At 44.9% G+C, this 22522-nt stretch overlaps 1 protein-coding gene and 1 pseudogene across 6 annotated transcripts in view; both read left to right on the top strand.

Annotated features, from left to right (window-relative positions):
* CASP8 (caspase 8) overlaps positions 1-22522 on the top strand; it is a 60966-nt gene that overhangs the window by 24098 nt on the left and 14346 nt on the right. For 4 of the 5 annotated variants that reach the window (XM_051849294.3, XM_051849295.3, XM_051849297.3 and 1 more), the window contains 2 exons: positions 18036-18373; positions 21706-21811. In XM_051849294.3, the coding sequence (XP_051705254.3) occupies positions 18069-18373; positions 21706-21811 (411 nt within the window). In that variant the 5' untranslated portion in view covers positions 18036-18068. Of the gene's footprint in view, positions 1-17940; positions 18374-21705; positions 21812-22522 lie in introns of those variants that run through there. The other variant, XM_089330072.1, reaches the window with a different exon arrangement.
* LOC127491719 (ubiquitin carboxyl-terminal hydrolase MINDY-2 pseudogene) lies at positions 7936-17635 on the top strand (annotated as a pseudogene). Its single transcript, XR_016231952.1, has one exon. The product of XR_016231952.1 is annotated as a ubiquitin carboxyl-terminal hydrolase MINDY-2 pseudogene (transcript).

Genomic DNA, 22522 nt, shown 5'->3' with positions numbered 1-22522 from the left:
TTTTTTTTAAAGATTTATTTATTTGTTTGAAAGTCAGCGTTACACAGAGAGCGGAGAGGTAGAGAGAGAGAGGGGTTTTCCATCCGATGGTTCACTCCCCAATTACCATAACGGCCGGAGCTGCGCCGATCCAAAGCCAGGAGCCAGGAGCTTCTTCCGGGTCTCCCACGTGGGTGCAGGGGCCCAAGGACTTGGGCCATCTTGCACTGCTTTCCCAGGCCATAGCAGAGAGCTGGATTGGAAGTGGAGCAGCCGGGTCTCGAACCAGCACCCATATGGGATACCGGCACTTCAGGCCACAGCATCAGCCCCCTGCCCCCTCCATTTAAAAACTTCTAGATGTTTTTTTTTTCCCCCAGTACAACATCTATCCATTTCAAATGTTTGTTTTTTATTTTTATTTTTTGCAGAATACAGGGGTACTTTAAAAAGTACATGGGAAATATTAAAAGTTAAGTTTATTTTGGTGCAAAATGCCTTGAAATTTATACATGATTTTTTTTATTGTACACATTGTCCATGAACTTTTTGAAGGCCCTTCATATTGTAGTTACTGTTTAAGGAAATATATTCATCTTTTCTGTAATGACTTCCAGATTATCTAGGTATTTAGAAAAGTTCTTCACTATCGCAGGATTATTTTTTAAAATTCTGTTTCTTTCCTTAGTACTTTAAGACTTAAATCCCTAACTCACCTGCACATTGTTTTAATGTAAGGAGTTCAGTTTGGCTCTGTTTCGGTTTGTTCTACAAAATCTGCCCAGTGGCTGTCCTATCAAGGTTGAACAAGCCACCTCAATCAAGGAAAAGAATACTTTTTGTGGAGTGTTTGGTTTGGCCAATTTTCATCGCTAACTTGGTCATTTTTCATTAACTTGGATTGCATAATTTATGCTTTTTTGAAATCTATTATGCTTTTTGTGGTCAGTTTTTCTGTATAACTCATGTATGTGCAAAAGGATGTGTGTTTTCTACCGAGAGCCAATGCCTGTTATGGCATGTCAGGTGGGTTCTTCAAACCCTCACTAGTTCTCCTATTTAGTTCACCAGATTTTTTTTGGTTTTTAAGAAAGATGTGTTAAAGTTTCTGGGTTTTTTTTGAAAAAATAAGCTTTTATTTTTCTCAAATTATTTTTTTGCATTTATTTATCTATTTTTGCTTTTAGTTTTATTTGAAAGACAGAGTGACTGGCAGTGAAGGGAGAGAAAGAGAGAGAGAGAGCGCTATCATTCACTTCCTGGTTCACTCCTCAAATGGCCACAATAGCCTAACCAGGGCTAAGCCAAAGCCAGGAGCCAGGAACTCATCTCCCACGTGGGTGGCAGGGCCCAAGCACATGGGCCGTCTTCCACTAGTTTCCCAGGCACATTAGCAGGGAGTGGGATTGGAAACAGAGCAGCTGGGATTTGAACTTGCTCTCCAATATGGGATGCCGGAGTCATGAGCAGTGGATTAACACTCTGCACCACAGTCAGCCACCCTTCCCCCTACAAAGCTATTTTTAAGGCTGGGATTCCAATAAGTTGTTTCTCTCAAGAACACAGATGTGGTTGCTTCATGCTTTTGCAGTGTGGTCTCTGTACCTGGTATAGGAGGAAACGCCCTGCCTTGCACTTCCCTCTGAGCCCCATGTCCTGCCTGCCCTGCTCACTTTCTCACTTGGTGTTAGACACAAGAATGCTCCCACACTAGCACTGTGACTCATTTGTTTACCCAGAGAATGCCTATATATGTCCTTAACACATTATAGAAAAATACACACACACCCCCATTTACCCCCAGTTCCTGTTGTTACTGTTTGTTCTCCAGCCCCTAGAGAGAATAACATCTTAAGTTTAGTATGTCTTTCCAGAACCTTCCTACTATTTTCCCCCTGCTTTTACCGGTACGTGTACAGCTTCTGAAGATCTACTGCTCTGCTTTCAATATTTTAAAACAGTGGAGGACAAGACTGTTTGTTATGACTTGCTTTTCTCACCTGTTCAACAGCCTTGGATGTCTATCCATTTTTGTTTCACAGATGGAACTGCGTATTATGCGGTAGCGTGTCTCTGCCTTGGTGGAGGTGCGCATGCCTCTATTACAGGGCATTTGGGTGCATCTAGGTGTCCAGGGTCACACAGGATGCTGTGTTGTGTGTGTTTCCATAACTGTCTATTGACTATTTTAAGGAAGAGGGTTACTGGTTTTTGTTGCTTTGTAGGCACAGACATTTTTGTTATTGTTGTGTTCTGAGCTTGTGCTGTGAAGCACTAATCAGATATTTAACGTATTTTTTTTGAGGTTCTTTTTTTTTTAAACTTTTATTTAAAGAATATAAATTTACAAAGTACGGCTTATGGATTACAATGGCTTCCCCCCCATAACGTCCCTCCCACCCGCAACCCTTCCCTTTCCCATTCCCTCTCCCCTTCCATTCACATGAGGATTCATTTTCAATTCTCTTTATATACAGAAGATCAGTTTAGCATACATTAAGTAAAGATTTCAACAGTTTGCTCCCACACAGAAACATAAAGTGAAAAATAATAGATGATTTTTTAAATGATGATGAAATCAGATCAGAACTATTGTCATGTTTAATCCCACTGAGAGTCAAGTTGGGAATTGCTAATTTCTTCTCTTTTTTTTTAACAGAAGATCAGTTTAGTATACATTAAGTAAAGATTTCAACAGTTTGCACCCCCATAGAAACACAAAGTGAAATATACTGTTTGAGTACTCGTTATAGCATTAAGCCTCAATGTACAGCACATTAAGGACAGAGATCCTACATGAGGAGTAAGTGCACAGTGACTCCTGTTGTTGACTTTACAAATTGACACTCCTGTTTATGGCATCAGTAATCTCCCTATGCACCAGTCATGAGTTTCCAAGGCTATGGAAGCCCCTTGAGTTCTCCGACTCTTATCTTGTTTAGACAAGGTCATAGTCAAAGTGGAGGTTCTCTCCTCCCTTCAGAGAAAGGTACCTCCTTCTTTGAAGACCTGTTCTTTCCACTGGGATCTCACTCACAGAGATCTTTCATTTAGTTGGTTTTTTTTTTTTTTTGCCAGAGTGTCTTGGCTTTCCATGCCTGAAATACTCTCATGGGCTTTTCAGCCAGATCGGAATGCCTTTAGGGCTGATTCTGAGGCCAGAGTGCTGTTTAGGACATCTGCCATTCTATGAGTCTGCTGAGTATCTCGCTTCCCATGTTGGATCACTCTCCCCTTTATTTATTCTATCGGTTAGTATTAGCAGGTACTAGACTTGTTTATGTGCTCCCTTTGACTCTTAGTCCTGTCATTATGATAAATTGTGAACTGAAATTGATCACTTGGACTAGTGAGATGGCATTGGTACATGCCACCTTGATGGGATTAAATTGGAGTCCCCTGGTATGTTTCTAACTCTACCATTTGGGGCAAGTCAGCTTGAGCATGTCCCAAATTGTACATCTCTTCCCTCTCTTATCCCCACTCTTATGTTTAACAGGGATCACATTTCAGTTAAATTTCAACACTTAAGAATAACTGTGTATTTTTTTTTTTTATTTTTTGACAGGCAGAGTGGACAGTGAGAGAGACAGAGAGAAAGGTCTTCCTTTGCCGTTGGTTCACCCTCCAATGGCCGCCGCGGCCGGCGCGCTGCGGCCGGCGCACCGTGCTGATCCGATGGCAGGAGCCAGGAGCCAGGTGCTTTTCCTGGTCTCCCATGGGGTGCAGGGCCCAAGCACCTGGGCCATCCTCCACTGCACTCCCTGGCCACAGCAGAGAGCTGGCCTGGAAGAGGGGCAACCGGGACAGAATCCGGCGCCCCGACCGGGACTAGAACCCGGTGTGCCGGCGCCGCTAGGCGGAGGATTAGCCTAGTGAGCCGCGGCGCCGGCCTAGAATAACTGTGTATTAATTACAGAATTAAACCAGTCATATTAAGTAGAACAGACAAAAAAAACTACTAAGAGGGATAATGTATTAAGTTGTTCATTAACAGTCAGGGCTATGCTGATCCAGTCACCATTTCTCATAGTGTCGATTTCACTTCAACAGGTTTCCTTTTTGGTGTTCAGTCAGTTGTCACCGATCAGGGAGAACATATGGTATTTGTCCCTTTGGGACTGGCTTATTTCACTCAGCATGATGTGTTCCAGATTCCTCCATTTTGTTGCAAATGACTGGATTTCATTGTTTCTTACTGCGGTATAGTATTCTAAAGAGTACATATCCCATAATTTCTTTATCCAGTCTACCGTTGATGGGCATTTAGGTTGGTTCCAGGTCTTGGCTATTGTGAATTGTGCTGCAATAAACATTAGGGTGCAGACCGCTTTTTTGTTTGCCAATTTAAATTCCTTTGGGTAAATTCCAAGGAGTGGGATGGCTGGGTCGAACGGTAGGGTTATCTTCAGGTTTCTGAGGAATCTCCAGACTGACTTCCATAGTGGCTTGACCAGTTTGCATTCCCACCAACAGTGGGTTAGTGTCCCTTTTTCCCCACATCCTCGCCAGCATCTGTTGTTGGTAGATTTCTGTATGTGAGCCATTCTAACCGGGGTGAGGTGAAACCTCATTGTGGTTTTGATTTGCATTTCCCTGATTGCTAGTGACCTTGAACATTTTTTCATGTGCCTTTTGGCCATTTGGATTTCCTCTTTTGAAAAATGTCTATTGAGGTCCTTGGCCCATCTCTTAAGTGGGTTGTTGGTTTTGTTTTTGTGGAGTTTCTTGATCTCTTTGTAGATTCTGGTTATTAACCCTTTATCTGTTGCATAGTTTGCAAATATTTTTTCCCATTCTGTCGGTTGTCTCTTCACTCTCCTGTTTCTTTTGCAGTACAGAAGCTTCTCAATTTGAGGCAATCCCAATAGTTGATTTTGGCTTTGACTGCCTGTGCCTCCCGGGTCTTTTCCAGAAATTCTTTGCCTGTGCCAATATCTTGAAGGGTTTCTCCAATGTTCTCTAATAACTTGATGGTGTCAGGCCTTAGATTTAGGTCTTTAATCCATGTTGAGTGGATTTTTGTGTAAGGTGTAAGGTAGGGGTCTTGCTTCATGCTTCTGCACGTGGAAATCCAGTTTTCCCAGCACCATTTATTGAATAGACTGTCCTTGCTCCAGGAATTGGTTTTAGATCCTTGATCAAATATAAGTTGGCTGTAGATGTTTGGGTTGATTTCTGGTGTTTCAATTCTGTTCCATTGGTCTATCCATCTGTTTCTGTACCAGTACCATGCTGTTTTGATTACAACTGCCCTGTAGTATGTCCTGAAATGTGGTATTGTGATGCCTCTGGCTTTGTTTTTGTTGTACAAGATTGCTTTAGCTATTCGAGGTCTCTTGTGCCTCCATATAAATTTCAGCACCATTTTTTCCAGATCTGAGAAGAAGGTCTTCGGTATCTTGATTGGTATTGCATTGAATCTATAAATTGCTTTTGGGAGAATGGACATTTTGATGATATTGATTCTTTCAATCCATGAGCATGAAAGATTTTTCCATTTCTTGGTATCCTCTTCTATTTCTTTCTTTAAGGTTTTGTAATTCTCATCGTAGAGATCTTTAACGTCCTTGGTTAAGTTTATTCCAAGGTATTTGATTGTTTTTGTAGCTATTGTGAATGGGATTGATCTTAGAAGTTCTTCCTCAGCCATGGCATTGTCTGTGTATACAAAGGCTGTTGATTTTTGTGCATTGATTTTATACCCTGCTACTTTGCCAAACTCTTCTATGAGTTCCAATAGTCTCTTAGTAGAGTTCTTTGGGTCCCCTAAATAAAGAATCATATCATCTGCAAAGAGGGATAGTTTGAGTTCTTCCTTCCCAATTTGTATCCCTTTAATTTCTTTTTCTTGCCTAATAGCTCTTGCTAGAACTTCCAGAACTATATTGAATAGCAGTGGTGAGAGTGGGCATCCCTGTCTGGTACCAGATCTCAGTGGAAATGCTTCCAACTTTTCCCCATTCAATAGGATGTTGGCTGTGGGTTTTTCATAGATTCCTTTGATTGTATTGAGGAATGTTCCTTCCAAACCCAGTTTGCTTAGAGTTTTCATCATGAACGGGTGTTGTATTTTATCAAATGCTTTCTCGGCGTCTATTGAGATAATCATATGGTTTTTCTTCTGCAGTCTGTTAATGTGGTGTATCACATTGATTGTTTTGCACACATTAAACCATCCCTGCATACCAGGGATAAATCCCACTTGATCTGGGTGGATGATCTTTCTGATGTGTTGTTGCATTCTATTGGCGAGAATTTTATTGAGGATTTTTGCATCTATGTTCATCAGGGATATTGGTCTGTAATTCTCTTTCATTGCTGCATCTTTTTCTGGCTTAGGAATTAAGGTGATGCTGGCTTCATAGAAAGAATTTGGGAGGATTCCCTCTTTTTCGATTGTTCTGAATAGTTTGAGAAGAATTGGAGTCAGTTCTTCTTTAAATGTCTGGTAGAATTCAGCAGTGAATCCATCTGGTCCTGGGCTTTTCTTTGTTGGGAGGGCCTTTATTACTGTTTCAATTTCTGTCTCAGTTATGGGTCTGTTTAGGTTTTCGATGTCTTCCTGGTTCAATTTAGGTAGGTTGCATGTGTCCAGGAATCTATCCATTTCTGATAGGTTTCCCTGTTTGCTGGCATACAATTCCTTGTAGTAATTTCTGATGATTCTTTTTATTTCTGTGGTGTCTGTTGTTACGTTTCCTTTTTCATCTCTGATTTTATTGATTTGGGTCTTTTCTCTTCTTTTTTTAGTTAGTTGGGCCAATGGGGTGTCAATTTTGTTTATTTTTTTTTCAAAAAACCAGCTCCTCGTTTGGCTGATTTTTTGTAATGTTTTTTTGGATTCAATCCTGTTGATTTCTTCTCTGATTTTAATTATTTCTCTTCTCCTACTAGATTGGGTCTAGTTTGCTGTAGGTTTTCTAGATCCTTGAGGTGAATTGAAAGCTCATCTACTTGGTGGCTTTCCAATTTCTTGATGTAGGCACCTTTTGATATAAACTTTCCTCTTAACACTGCTTTTGCTGCATCCCATAAGTTTTGGTATGTTGTGCTGTTATCCTCATTTACTTCCAGAAAATTTTTGATTTCTCTTTTAATTTCTTCTATGACCCATTGTTCATTCAGGAGCATGTTGTTCAATCTCCATGTGTTTGTGTATGCTCTAGGGATTCCTGAGTTGCTAATTTCCAACTTCATTCCTTTATGGTCTGAGAAGCTGCATGGTATGATTCTAATTCTTTTGAATTTGCTGAGACTTGCTTTATGGCCTAGTATGTGGTCAATCCTAGAGAAGGTTCCATGTACTGCTGAGAAGAATGTAAAATCTTTAGCTGTAGGCTTGAAAGTTCTGTATATATCTGGTAGATCCATTTGGGCTATAGTGTCGTTTAAATCTACTGTATCTTTGTTGATCTTCTGTCCTGTTGATCTGTCTATTTCTGAGAGTGGAGTATTGAAGTCCCCCAGTACTATTGTATTGGGGTCTAAGTCTCCCTTTAAGTCTGTTAACAAATCTTTTAGATAAACTGGTGCCCTGTAGTTAGGTGCATATACATTGATAATTGTTATATCTTCTTGTTATATTGATCCCTTAATCATTATATAGTGACCCTCTTTGTCACTCTTAACAATTTTTGTGGTAAAGTTTATGTTGTCTGATATTAAGATGGCTACGCCCGCTCTTTTTTCATTTCTGTTGGCATGGTATATCTTTTTCCAGCCTTTCACTTTCAGTCTGTATGGATCTTTGTTGGAAAGATGCGTTTCTTGTAAGCAGCAAATAGATGGGTTTTGTTCCTTAACCCAGTCAGCCAATCGGTGTCTTTTAACTGGACAGTTCAGGCCATTAACGTTCAATGTGACTAATGATAAGTGGTGACTTTGCCCTGCCATTTGCCAAAGATAAGTTCTAATATATGCTTTGAATTCCCTGTGATCTTTTGCTGTGAGGTTTCCTTCCTTTACCTTCTTTCATATTGATGACCGTGTTTCTGTGTTTCTGTGTGTAACACATCTTTAAGCATCTTTTGCAGGGCTGGACGAATTGCAACAAATTCTTTCAATTTCTGTTTGCTATGAAAAGTCTTTATTTCACCTTCATTCACAAATGATAGCTTTGCAGGATATAATATTCTGGGCTGGCAGTTGTTCTCTCTTAGTACCTGGGCTATATCTCGCCATTCCCTCCTAGCTTGTAGGGTTTCTGATGAGAAGTCAGCTGTGAGTCTGATTGGAGATCCTCTGAGAGTAATTTGACGTTTCTCTCTTGCACATTTTAGGATCTTTTCTTTATGTTTCACTGTGGTGAGTTTAATTACAACGTGTCGTGGTGAGGATCTCTTTTGGTCGTGTTTATTAGGGGTTCTGTGAGCTTCCTGTACTAGGATTTCTCTGTCCTTCTCCAAACCTGGGAAATTTTCTGCTAATATCTCACTAAAAAGGCCTTCTAATCCTTTCTCCCTCTCCATGCCTTCAGGTACTCCTAGGACCCGAATGTTGGGTTTTTTAATAGTATCCTGAAGATTCCTGACAATGTGTTTTAGATTTCTAATTTCCTCTTCTTTTCTTTGGTCTGAATGTATCCTTTCCTGTTCTCTGTCTTCTAAGTCCGATATTCTCTCTTCTGCTTCACCCATTCTGTTTGTAAGGCTCTCTATTCTGTTTTTCATTTGATCTATTGAATTCTTCACTTCATTATGATTTCTCGTCACTATCACAGTTTCCTGTTGTACTAGTTGTTTTGTTTCATTTTGATTCCTCCTTAATATTTCATTTTCACGAGAGAGATTTTCTATCTTGTCCATTAAGGATTTCTGTAGTTCAAGAATTTGTTTTTGAGAACTTCTTAATGTTCTTATCAATTTTTTGAGATCTGCTTCTTGCATTTCTTCTATCTCATCATCTTCATAATCTTGAATTGGGGTATCTTTTTCATTTGGGGACGTCATGGTGACTTCCTTGTTTTTATTGCCTCAGTTTTTGCGTTTGTTATTTGGCATATTGGAGATATTTGGTTTCTTCACTGTGGTGCTTTTTCTTGTTATACTATGACTCTAGATTAAGTGGACTGTCTTTTTACAGTGGAGCCTTAGAGGCTTGAGAAGGGTGTGACCTGAGAGCTCTGTTTGGTGTGCCAAAGGTGACACTCCCAGGTTAGGCGTGATAGATCTCTCTCTTTCTTTTTTTGATTGAAAAGGGAAGTAGTTCCGCACAGCTGAACAAAGTTGGAGGTAGTTAGCAGGCAAATGATATACCCACAGGAGCCAGAGATCGGAAGCTCTTTCCCAAGGACCACACAGGGAATCTGTTCTGCCCTCAGAGTGGGCTCAAATTCTCCTTCAGTCTCCCACTGGGTTGCCAAAGTTACAGAATTGTAGCGTCTCTGGAGAGTGCTCACGTGAATTCCGTGAGTTCTCTCCCCCACCGTCTCTTTTTTCACAGTCTCAGTTCAGTAGCACCACAAATTCACTAGGTCCTAATCTCCTGTTAATCCCCCCCCCCCCCCCCAGAGTCAGGTTTTTCTGCTAGGCTCAGGGCCGGTGCAGACCTGAGGTCGCTCTGCTTATGACGTATGTCCAAGATGGCGCCTGCTCTTTGTCTTGATCGCCCTTGAGAGGTGAGCGGAGAGAGAGAAACCTGTGTCCGTACCAGTCACCTTTTCTCTCTCTCTCTCTCTCTCTCTCTCTCTTCCAGTTAGCCTGGTGAACTCCCCCCCCCCCCTCCGGGGTCGTTCCCTCTAGTCTCCTCTCTCCGCTTGCCTGCCGGTGTCTCAGGCTATTGAGGTTCGGCTCACCTCGCGTTCCAGCGCTGGTGTGTTGAGTCTGCCGCTGGTGTCCCGAACTGTGGGCTCCCACGCTCTCCACGCAGGTCCACTGTGAATCACGCGTTCCGGAAGAGTTTCTTCTGCTGTTTCCTCCCCTACTCTTCCTTGAACCTGCAGTATCTCCACTTTTATTAAACTGTCTCTCCCCGGACTATCAGTGTGCGCCCTTCCTATTCCGCCATCTTGCCCGGGCGTATTTTTTTTCTTTAAGATTTGATTTATTTATTTGAGAGGTAGAGTTACAGACAGAGGGAGAGAGACAGAGAGAGAGGTCTTCCATCCACTGGTTCACTCCCCAAATGGCCTCAACGGCTGGAGCTGCACTGATCCAAAGACAGGAACCAGGCGCTTCCTCCAGGTCTCCCACGTAGGTGCGGGGGCCCATTTTCCACTGCTTTCCCAGGCCATTAGCAGAGAGCTGGATTGGAAGAGGAGCAGCTAAGACAGGAACCGGCACCTGTATGGGACGCCAGTGCCACAGGCAGAAGCTTAGTTCACTACACCACGGCGCCAGCCCCAAAATATCTTTCTTAAGTAAAAGTATTTTCATAACAAATGCTTTTGCAGTGAAAGATCTGCACTCTGTATACTTCATACACCTAATGCAATGTGTGTCCTCTCCGGTCACTGTCCCTCTCAGTGGCCTCCATCAAGAAAACTTGGCTAAATAATAATGCAAGCTCTAGTTCAAAGGTGGAGAAAGGAGGTTTTGCTTCATAATTCCAGTCCTATCAAATTTTTCTAAAAAAAAAAAAATCAAGGTTATATACAAGATGTGAAAAATATCTCCTAAGGCAATATTCTTTTTATCAGTAAAGACATAAAAAATGGCTGCTACAATCAGGAGGGAGAAAAGGTATTTTTGAAAGCAAAAATAAAGTTTTTCAGAGTCTTTTGGGTTGCTTTTTAAAAAAAACATTAAAACTTACTCTAATGTGCAAATCAAAAATGTTTTATTTTAGCAAGGGTTTAACACAATGCTGACATTACGGCGCAGTGGGTTCAGCCACTGCTCATGACACCAGCATCCCACATTGGAGTGCAAGGTTGAGTCCTGGCTGCTCTGTTTCTGATCCCACTCCCTGCTAACATGCCTGAGAAAGCAGTGGAAGATGGCCCAAGTGCTTGGGCCCCTGCCACTCACGTGGGATATGAGGGTAGAGTTCCTGGTTCCGGGCTTTGGCCTGGGCCTGACATGGACCTGGGTTTTAATTCACTTGATCACCGCCTCTAAGTGACAGATTCAGGGTTTGTGTTTTCATTCATGAATGGCTGCAGGTTCCCGGTTATTCAAGGTTAGGGAAAGAGCCCAAGGAAACAGCTGGACCGGGCTGCAAAGGAACCACAACTGTTCTCAAATGGTTTTGCAGTTAGCTCTTACACAGGGGCTGCTTAGAACCACCTCCAGGGCCAGCCCCCTTCTGAGTAAGCCTTCAACAAAGACCTGGTCAACTGGAAGGAGTTGGAGAAAGACTGCCTCCACTTGCATTGTCATGCTTTTCAACTGAGGATGTGGGAAAGCTGGCCAGGTGTTAGGAGGGTTCAAGGTCCTAGGTCCTTTGTGTCAGAACCCTGCGGTCAGGGGCTTTCTTCCTTTTGTAGGTTAAAGGCACTTGGCATTCCTTAGTCATTGGTCACCGCTGGCCATGCACTGTGGCTGTTACTCACAGCATCTGTAGCAGATGGGCGCGGGGCCTTGCTCGCTTGCTTGCTGTCAAGCGCTCAGGACCAGCGCTGCTCCCACGGCTGTCAGCAGCGGGAGCAGGGGACAAATCGGTCCAGGTGGTGGAGCCTCTGGGCTCAAGGCAGGAGAAATGCGGGATCCTAACGCTGCTGCCCTGAGATTGGGGTTTCTGCCGACGCTGGCCTCTTCTTTCTTAGCAAGAAACTATGTGAAACAGGACAAAACCTAGCCAGGTTCAAAGGGCCCTCGGATGGGCAGGAGCAGCCTCCTGCAGCTCCGACCCAGCTCGAACTTGAAGGGAGAGCGCTTTGGAGAGCCCTGCGCGGCGAAGGCGCCTTAGGGAGGGCAGCCCAAGGAGACCGCCTCCCCGGAGCCGGCCGAGGCCCGAGACACACGGATCCCGCCCGCACCTGCAGCGCAGAGAGGGCTCCGCCTGCTCCGAGGGGCCCCCGGCGACCCGAGCCCTCCAGCGCACTCGCCGCGGAGCCTGGACTCCCAGGAGTCGTTCTCGAACTTGCATTCTTCCCCCTGTCGCTCAACAGCGAGGAGGGAGCTGAGAGCAGCGTCCCAGAGGAGAAGGAGGAGATGGAGGGCGCGGCCGTGCTGCCTGGGGCTCCGGTATTGGCCGCCTCCAAGGAGAGCTTCCGGGACAATCTGTGCATCTTACCAAGTGGATCCAGTGGGAGCAAGAGAACGCGCCCATCATCAGGTGCGATGAGAATGGACCCTGCCCTTTCTGGCCGGTCCGCGACATACTGTTTCTGGCTTGGAAGACGGAACTATCACCGATGATGGAAGTCACAACCGTGGAGCAGCTGATGGAATATTTCGGGGATTACACGATGCAAAGCCGAAAGAAATTTTAGAAATTCAACGCTTACATTAAAAACAGAATATGAGTGACACTATAGCAATTTTGCAAGCAAACAACAGACATCCTGGATGTAAATGTAGGATTTACTGGTGTTGGCGTATTTGAATATGCACTGGAATGCGTGGCATTTGATCTCCTTTGTCCCATGGGTGGTTAGTAGATCCTCGGATTGATGACATTGTAAAAGCTGTTGGTAACCGCAGCTACAACCAGCTAGTGGAGAAGACCATCTCTTGTAAGCAGTCAGACAATAGTGAGCTTGTTGGCAAAGGCTCTGTAGCCAAGCAGTTTCTAAATAATACAGCCACTCAACTGACTTACCTTGGGTTATGTGAACTACCTTCAACGGTTCAGGAAGAAGAACTTGATTCTTTCAGAGTAATCATTTTAGCACCATGACCAAATACAAGGGTCAACTCTATTTGTTGGTAACTGACCAGGGGTTTCTTACTGAAGAAAAAACATGTTTGGGAAAGCCTCACATTGCAGATGGGGATGGAAATTTCTGTGACTCAGAATTTCAGCTGCAGCCTCCTTCTGATCCTGAAACTGTACACAAAGGACCACAAAATCACATGGATCAGGACCACCTTACGGCGTTGTCTCTGCAACAAGAACAGCAGGGCCAAGAGATCAATTGGGAAGAAACCCCAGAAAGAATCAGTGATTTGGAACTAGCAAGGAAACTTGGGAGTTTCTTGGAGAGGAAGAGGATGGGTAGGCTTCTCATCAAGATCAAGATCAAGCAGCACAGCCAATTAGTACCAGCTTCTCCATCAAGTGGAAAACAACATGGAATACTGAGCTCAAATGAAAGGAACCCTGAAAAAGAAAAGGAAAAGGAAAAAAAGCCAGCCGTGTCGTTTTTTAACAGGTGTGTTGGATTCTGTTGGAACCACCTGTTTGTCTCAAGAAAGGAAACCACAGGAGGAAAGGAAGAAAACGATAAATACCCACTGTGCCTGATTTCCCAAGGGGTTTTGTTCATGATTTTCTGGGAAAAGTTGTTACTCTGTTACAAACTTTCAAGTCGTGCAGCACATTCTTCATGAGCTGGAGTTTCATGTTAGAAGTAGGAAATGCTGTGTGTTGTCACTCACAAAACGACTCTACCTGTAGCCAGACAAGTGAATCACACCATATTTTGTGTCATAGTGACATTCACAACTCATATCAGCTAGCTATTTTGTCTTCTGTTCTAACTATTAATGGAGGTAATAGATTTGGTCTGATTCCTTCCTAAATCTATGTATTAGCATAAGTTTCTGAAATTTTTGATAATAAATGATTGAATCCATGAGCAACCAAGGGTTTAATATAGGAATTTAAAAAGGGGGGAAAAAAAAGAAGACAAAAATATAGCAGGATTAAGGAAGTCTTAACTGTATACTGAATAAGTTCAGTCCTTGAGCAGCTTTATTTTTCTTTATTAATGTCCATTTTAGACATTATCTTGAGAACTGATAATGGAGCTTGGATATAATATATAGAGAAAACAAAAATTTTTATTTCTTTTCCAATAGCAAAAAATTGCATAACACTGATACTTATAATCTAAGAAAATTAGATCTTAATAACTGTGGTGTTGTGAAATTTTGAGGAATCTTGAAATCTTTAATGTAAGTGGGCAAAGTTTATTCATTGACAACATGATCAGTGAGTTTAAGGAGCAAACCACAGTGGATGCGAGGCTTTGTAAATATAAGGATGTAGAAAAGTAGATGCTTTGATGTCTACCTTTGCCTAAAATTACATGAACCTTAAATTTTAAATCATGTTTATTGCTAGAAAATTAAGTGTAATTATTAAAACCAACAAAAAAGCATACTTCTGAAAGAGATAATCTCCAAGTCCAGTGAAGACATCAATAAGAGTTTGAGTGGCCGGCGCTGTGGCGCACTAGGTTAATCCTCCACCTGCGGCGACAGTATCCCATATGGGCTCCGGGTTCTAGTCCTGGTTGCTCCTCTTCCAGTCCAGCTCTCTGCTATGGCCCGGGAGGGCAGTGGAGGATGGCCCAGGTCCTTGGGCCCTGCACCCACATGGGAGACCTGGAGGAGACTTCTGGCTCCTGGCTTCAGATCAGCATAGTTCCATCTGTTGCAGCCATTTGGGAAGTGAACCAATGGAAGGAAGACCTCTCTCTCTCTCTCTCTCTCTCTCTCTTTTTCTCACTGTCTGTAATTCTACCTGTCAAATAAATAAATAAAAATCTAAAAAAAAAAAAAAGATAAGAGTTTGAGAGAAGGTAAGAATTTGGAGGAATTTGGAGGAACTTATATAAAAGTAATCATGTGTTTTACCTTATGGGAACCAAATAAACTCAAAGCATCTTATAGTGTTTACAGGATTCAGAAAGAATATTTATTTAACTTTATTATGAGGCAACAAATATTTTCCTGTCTTTCTAGGTATTGTTTGGAAAACTATCCTTAATAGTCCTTTGTGTATGACTTAATTTAAAAATTTGTTTTAGCCATTTTTTAAAATATTTATTTATTTCCTTGAAAGAGTTACACAGAGAGAAAAGGAAAGAGAGAGAGAGAGAGATCTTCCATCCGCTGGTTCACTCCCCAACTGGCCGCAGTGGCTAGAGCTGAGCTGATCCAAAGCCAGGAGCCAGAAACTTCTTCCAGATCTCTCATGCCGGTGCAGGGGTCCAAGGACTTGGGCCATCTTCTACTGCTTTCCCAGGCCACAGCAGAGAGTTGGATCAGAAGTGGAACAGCCAGGACTCGAACTCAAACTGGCACCCATATGGGATGCTGGTACTGCAGGCGGCGGCTTTACCCGCTATGCTACAGCACTGATCCCTGTTTTAGCCATTTTTAAAAAGACTATTGCTGCTGCAAGTAATTGTATGATTTATATTCCAACTCTTAATAAATTTGTTACTTTTTTTTTTTTACAGCCAGAGTTAGACAGTGAGAGAGAGAGACAGACAGAGAGAAAGGTCTTCCTTTCCGTTGCTTCATCCCCCAAATGGCTGCTACAGCCGGCATGCTGTGCCGATCCAAAGCCAGGAGCCAGATGCTTCTCCTGGTCTCCCATGGGGTGCAGGGCCCAAGCACTTGGGCCATCCTCCACTGCACTCCCGGGCCACAGCAGAGAGCTGGCCTGGAAGAGGGGCAACCGGGACAGAATCCGACGCCCCAACTAGGACTAGAACCTGGGGTACTGGCGCCACAGGCGGAGGATTAGCCTTGTGAGCCACAGCGCCAGCCAATAAATTTGTTTACTTAAGAACATCACAACCTAACCTGGGCATCCACTTGGAGAATTTGTGTGTGTGTGTGTGTGTGTGTGTGTGGTTTAGGGAGACAAAAAACTAAAATAAAATATGTAGTTGAGATTTTTTTATAAACTGTGTCATTAACTTTCTTCATGATACCAGACCAGATATAGTGTAAGTCTAGATGTAAAAAGTAAAGTCTTATTCATGAAAGGAATTATTCTAAAGGAAAAATCCAGGGTCAAGTTGTATCTTTTATGTCATCCCATACTGCATGTCTATTTATGTTATACAATTTGTTATTTGTTCAAATTTCCTATGGTAGCATGATAAATCATCAGAGAACCTATTTGGGGTATAAAATTTGGCTGCAAAATACTTGGTTTGTCTCTTAGTTGTAACCTGGAATAAATGTCTATTGATAATCATTCTACAGAACACCAGTGGCTAAGACAGATTTGCTCTGGCTGTTCTCTTGGTTAAGAAAGAAAACTCTAACCTCATGGTTTGTTTTTTCCCAGAACAGATCGTAGTGATGGTGCATTATATTTTAATAATAACAATAAATTTTGAGCAATTCAAAGCAGCATAGTGGAGGCCCCTTTCCCTGTAATTATATTCTTATCTGTTTATTGCCCTTGAGTTGTGTGGAGAAGCTATTCCTCTGTGGTTTGTTACTAGCTTAGTAATTTGTTCCAGAGATGATACTGCCATTCTTCATTCCCTCTGGAAGGAAAAAAACAAACAAGCTCCTTTAAAACCAGCAGTGCTGCTATCAGATAAGTAGGTGTTAATGTAGACTTATAGGCAAAGCCTTGAAAGTGTAATGTTTGTGAATTCAAACTTTTTCTATGCAATATTTCCAAGTCAGACTTTCTTGCATTCCTGCCAATCAGTTTGATATACCAGGAGTGATAATGATAAAATGCTCATTTTGATTCTGTCAAAACAAGCGAACTTCTCAGAGATACTGCTTTCTTGTCCTTTGTTTGTTTGTTTTATTTGGCAGGTAGAGTTATAGGTAGAGAGAGAGAGACAGAAAGATCTTCCTTCCATTGGTTCACTCCCCAAATGGCCACCACCGCCGGCACATTGCGCTGATCTGAAGCCAGGAGCTAGGTACTTCTTCCTGGTCTCCCATGCGGGTGCAGGGGCCCAAGCACTTGGGCCATCCTCCACTGCCCTCCTGGGCCACAACAGAGAGCTGGACTGGAAGAGGAGCAACCAGGACTAGAACCCGGCACCCATATGGGATGCCGGTGCCACAGGCGGAAGATTAACCAAGTGAGCCATGGTGCCGGCCCCTTCTTGTCCTTAAACACTGTAAAAACTTTAGAAAAAAGAAAAGGGCCCTCGGTGTTGAATTGGTTCAGCTTCCGGGCTTGGGTTCCTGGCCAGCTGCAGGCGCGGATCTGAGGCTCTTGGGGAATGGGGCTGCACCAGGACATCCCCCACCCACCACTGTTTCAATCAGGCTCCACCGCTCCGGCAGCCACCAGTTAAAGGCAGGTGCTGGGAGCTCTCCTGCCTCCGACTCTCCAATCTGTCCTCCACACTTTAAGTGCCGAGCCTAGATTAGATGACGTCACTCCCAGTTTTACAGTCCTTTCTGAATTCCCCATCACCTGCAGGCCAAAACCTGAGCCCTGCCCAGCAGGCCGAGGCCCTGTGGGACATGGCCTACATGGCTCTGGCATCAGCCCTTTGTGCCACCTCTCCCCACCCCAGACGTCTGGTGGTGACTTCCGGAAATTACAGCCTGCCTGGAGCAGCTTCACGTTCGTGTCTCCATCTTTTGCATCAATTGTTTCTCAGGAGAATGAGCACAGGCAGCCCCACTCCTAGGCTCAGTTCCATCTGCTTCCTCTGTGTTCCTGCTGCACCCTGGTTACATCACAACTCTGACTACTGGCTTGTCGGTGTAGCCACCCCCTAAAAGCAAACTGCCTGAGAGCAGACACGTGTCCTGTTTGTTGTTATTCTTCTTTTCTTTTTCCTGAATCCATGGAAAAATGTCTGGCAGACACAATAGCATTTGATGAAGAAACAAACCAGTAAATGGTACTTGTCTTCCTCATCTGAACATAGCTTTCTATGTGTTTTAAGATATTATTTATTTAAAAGGCAGAGTGATGGAGAGAGAGAGAGAGAGAGAGAGAGAGAGAGAGAAAGATCTTCTATCAACTGGATCACTCCCCAAATGGCCACAATAGCCAGGGCTAGGCTGGACTGAAGCCAAGAGCTTGAAACTCCATCTGGGTCTCCCATGTAGGTGGCAGGGGTCCATCCTCCACTGTTTTTCCAGGCACATTAACAGGGAGCTGGGTTAGAAGTGGAGCAGCTGGGACTTGAATTAGCACCCATATAGGATGCTGGTGTTGCAGGCAGCAGCTGAACCCACCGCACCACAGCACCTGCCCAGCCTTCTGTTTTCCCCTAGGTTGCAGCTACGTTCTCCTTCCTCCTGACAAGCATGGATTTATCCAGTTGTCTTTACAAAATTGGGGAGCAGCTGGACAGCGAGGAGCTGGCCTCCCTGAAGTTCCTGAGCCTGGATTACATCCCACAAAGGAAGCAGGAGCCCATCCAGGATGCCTTGATGCTATTCCAGAGACTCCAGGAGAAGCGCATGCTGGAGGAGAACAACCTGGCCTTCCTGAAGGAGCTGCTCTTCCGAATCCACAGACTGGATCTGCTGAGCACTCTGCTGGGCACTAGCAAGGAGGAGATGGTGACGGAGCTGCAGATCCCAGGCAGGGCCCATATTTCTGCCTACAGGTGGGTGCAAACTCCAGCGTGGGCACTGGGGGCTCAGAGTTGAATGTGCGCATCTTGTGGGCAGGGCTGACCCGGGGTTGTCTGTACAGATGTCCCAACAGGTTAAGAAATCTAGAATCTTATGTATAATTCAGCAAAAGAAAAATGTACTAAGATCATAAAATACACATTTCTTTTTCAAAGCAAATTAGCAATCGATGGGCTAAGGTTAGCCTTTCCCCGCATGTTCTGATCTCTGTCTCTGTCTTCCTGTCGGCCTCTGCTTTTCTGATGCCCCTATTGTGTGTTCATTTTGCCCATTCATTGGGTACAGCACCACTACTTCCCACCGGCCTGTGGGTGCCTGGGAAGATTTTCAGTGGGCCAAGGCTTCTATTCTACACTTAAAGACTTAAATGGCAAAGCTCTCTACTGAGCTGCCTGCTTACTTCCAGTGAGCCCAGTGGTCCTCAGGCTTCCAAGCTTCCACTGGAGAACATCAGTGCCTTGGGTCGTCCTGCCAGGGGCCACCATGGGGTGTGAGAACAGCCACATTAAGTAACGTCACGATTCCGAGTCAAGACTCATCATAGAGCACATTGTCACCTTCTTTCAACATCTGTTATCAGATGCTCCTTGAAGTAATTTTTAGCTGTCCTTTCCGAGAAGTCCATGTAAGCCTTCGTTATGGCTCATTTCCTCATCCTCGCTTGCTTGTCAATAACTGCACGTGAGCTGGAGAGGCCTCGCCACGGCTGACAGCCACTGCCTCCTGGTAGCCGAGCTGGCTAATGCCCGTGGGGTCCTTCTGCTGTCAGGGACCTGAGGTTCTAGCATGTTCCTTGTCATAGGTCTCCCTCCCCGTTTGAAGCGTGACCAGGTTGGTTTTAAGTGATGAGAGAGACCGTCTGGGTGGGTTCTTTGTTAAGGCTGATGTGACAACATGCCACAACCCTGGTGGCTCACAGCAGAGAGGCCTGTATCCTCAGCGGCTCTGCAGGCTCAAAGTAGAGTCCAAGAGTTCCCCGGGGCCAGCTCCGTTTTGGAGACTCTCAGGGGGAGTACTGGCCCCGTGCCTCTCTCCTGGCTTCTGTAAGACAATCCTCGGCGTTCCTTGTCTTAGAGACACAGCACTCCCGTCTCTGCTTTTTCTATGATCTGAATTGCCCTCATCTTACGCAGATGCCAGTCATTGAATCAGGGCCTATCCTAACCCAGTAGGATTCGAATAAGGTCGCAGTCACATGTTCTCGGAGACTTGAGCTTTTCGGGGGCGTGGAAGAACACGGGGCGGCTTCCATTCACTACAGTCGTGGAGGCTTTGTAAGGGATTTATTCCTTAAGGCACCAGTGAATCCTAAGAAATAACAGCCTCAGAGCTAAGACAGATGGGGATGTCCTCTTGTGATGCCATCTTGGTTTCCCGAAGGTTCCACTTGTTCAGCCACGTGAGCCGGGCTGCGGCTGCCAGTGCCAGCCAGTGGTCTGCACCCTTCTGGTGGGGGGCTCGAGTCCCCTAGGGGGTCAGAGTCTGTGTTAAAATCTTTAACAAATTGGCTTAGGGACAAAAGGGGGAGCACAATCATGGCTACTGCTTATTTATCACACTGAGAACCAGTCAGGCGATGGAAACACGTTAGTGGGGTCACTTCTCACGATCAGAAAACACTAGCTATTTTCTTCCCAAAGTGCAGTCGCTGACCCCTAAATAAATGTCTTATAAACTCTCTAAGTTTGCCACCAGACAATCATGGTACAAGAAAGCATGTAGGGCCAGCGCCGTGGCTCACTAGGCTAATTTTCTCTGCCTTGCGGCGCCAGCACACCGGGTTCTAGTCCCGGTCGGGGCGCCGGATTCTGTCCCGGTTGCCCCTCTTCCAGGCCAGCTCTCTGCTGTGGCCAGGGAGTACAGTGGAGGATGGCCCAAGTACTTGGGCCCTGCACCCCATGGGAGACCAGGAGAAGCACCTGGCTCCTGTCATCGGATCAGCGCGGTGCGCCGGCCACAGCACGCCGGCCGCGGCGGCCATTGGAGGGTGAACCAATGGCAAAAGGAAGACCTTTCTCTCTCTGTCTCCCTCTCTCTCTCACTGTCCACTCTGCCTGTCAAAAAAATAAAAAATAAAAAATAAATGCATGTAGGTTTCGATAATGAGGAAAGTAAAAAGTCAGAATACCTTGTAATGAAGCATGGTGGCTTCCAATTGGATCCCATCCTGGCCAAACTGGGAGGGCTTTAGGGAAACCCTTTATGGTGGAGTTTCCTTGGGAAGGAAGACGACAGATGACAATACAGAGTGTCCTGTTTCTATACACTCTTTATTTAAGAATTTCAATCTTCTCCTTTGCTTTTGAAGTTACCATGTTATTTTCCTTTATGCCATAACACTGAAGGGTTTGCTACCTTATACCGTTCCGTTGTTCAGCCCTTCAACTGGCACATTCCAAGAGCCTGGCTGTGCCCGTCATAGATCAGGAAACCATAAGGCCTGTTGCTTGCTTAGTGCACTGCCAAAGATTGGCTTCAGTGCTTACTTATGTAACTCTTAGCATCTGCTTGTGATGGAGAGATGCAGTTACCTTCAGAACATAACTGAAGGAAAGATGTGTGGCACGCCTCACATCACACAGCTCGAAGATGGTGGAACGCCTGTAGTCTGGGGCCATGCACTCAAACATCACATTTCACAAAAACAGGGCAGGGGCGTGCCTACCAGAGGATGCGGGCAGTTTCATAAACAGGAAGTTATGTTTTGTGCGTTAGCCTTTGGGGTTGCACAAAGGAAGAGCAGAGCGAATGCCGCTCTGAGGATACCCAGGCAGTGCTGAGTGGGCTCTCGGTGGCTGAGCAGGAACCTGCAGGACGACAGGGAACGGAGCACCTGGGGCAGAGCATCAGGGGTGGGGGCAGGGCTCACCCATGAAGGACTGGTGAGAGCTGTGGCGTTCCATGTGGAGTCTTTGTATTCCAGAACCAAACATTGGCCCTCCCCCACTTCAGAGGACACTGGCCAGTTCTCCTGAGGGAAGTGATGATCAATTTGCATTTTGGAAAGTATACTTTCCAAAAATCAACACTGGGTAGAAAGACAAAGGAAAAACGAGATTGGTTGAACTGAGCTGAACTGGAAGGTAAAGTTGATGAAACTTCAGATGGTTCCGGGTGGCATAGCTGGGTGTGAGTCAGGATTCTGTCACCATGCCAGCCGCTCTCCCAGGACTCCACTCGTAAATCATGTCCTTAGCTGGCTTCCTTTTCCAGAGAGGCCATTGGAACAGGTCCTCTGTGACTGTGTTACGGAGGGGAGATTATGTGGGAAACTCTGCCTCAAGTGTGTATTTCCACCTCACAGGGTCATGCTCTTCCAGATTTCAGAAGACGTAAGCCAACTGGAATTGAAGGCTTTTAAATTTTTTTTGAGCAGGGAGATCTCCAAATGTAAACTGGAAGATAACATGGTAAGACCCGGCACCTCCTCCAGGTCGGTCAGCAGGGGTACTTCTGAGAGGAAGAGAGGTGCTAGCTATTCTGCTCAAAGCAGCCTGGAGTCTCACCTAAGCAGGGAGAAGGCGGCAGCTGGCACACAGGAGGGGTTGTGGGTGTGACTCCTGTCTGCCCTGAAGCACTGTGCACACTCTGTACAGGGAGCAAGGCGGAGCCAGGAGCCAGGAGCCAGGAGCCAGGAGAGGTGACTGCTTATGCACACAGCCCAGTGTGTGACATGTGCAGCCAGGGAGGGCCATGGTGGCCTGAGATAGACCCTCGCGGCTGCAGTCCCTCAGGAAACTGGGACGAGGGGGTTATGTGTGTATCTGTACGGCATAAGTTTGTGTGTGTGTCTCTTTGTGTGTGGTGTGTGATGGTGTATGTGTTATGTATGGCATATATGTCTGTGCCTGTGTGTCTCTGTATGGATAGTGTGTGTGTGGAGTGTATATGTCTCTCTAGGTGTGTCTGTGGGTGTGGCATGTAAGTCGTATGTATTTGTGGTAGGTGTATCTCTGTGTCTGTGATGTGGTATGTGTGCATGTACACGGGTGTGCATGTGTTTCTGTGTTTGGTGTGTGTGGTCTGTGATTGTGCCTACATGTCTGTGCATGTCCCCATGTCTGTGCGGTACATGGGTATGTATGTGTGAAGGACTGTGTGCTTGTTTGTATCTGTGATTG

The sequence above is a fragment of the Oryctolagus cuniculus genome, chromosome 3 (assembly GCF_051225735.1).
Source record: "Oryctolagus cuniculus isolate XC-2025 breed Fujian yellow rabbit chromosome 3, ASM5122573v1, whole genome shotgun sequence".
Lineage (NCBI taxonomy): Eukaryota > Metazoa > Chordata > Mammalia > Lagomorpha > Leporidae > Oryctolagus > Oryctolagus cuniculus.
The sequence above is the reverse complement of the archived record's forward strand: the minus strand, read 5'-3'. Positions and strand labels throughout refer to the sequence as shown.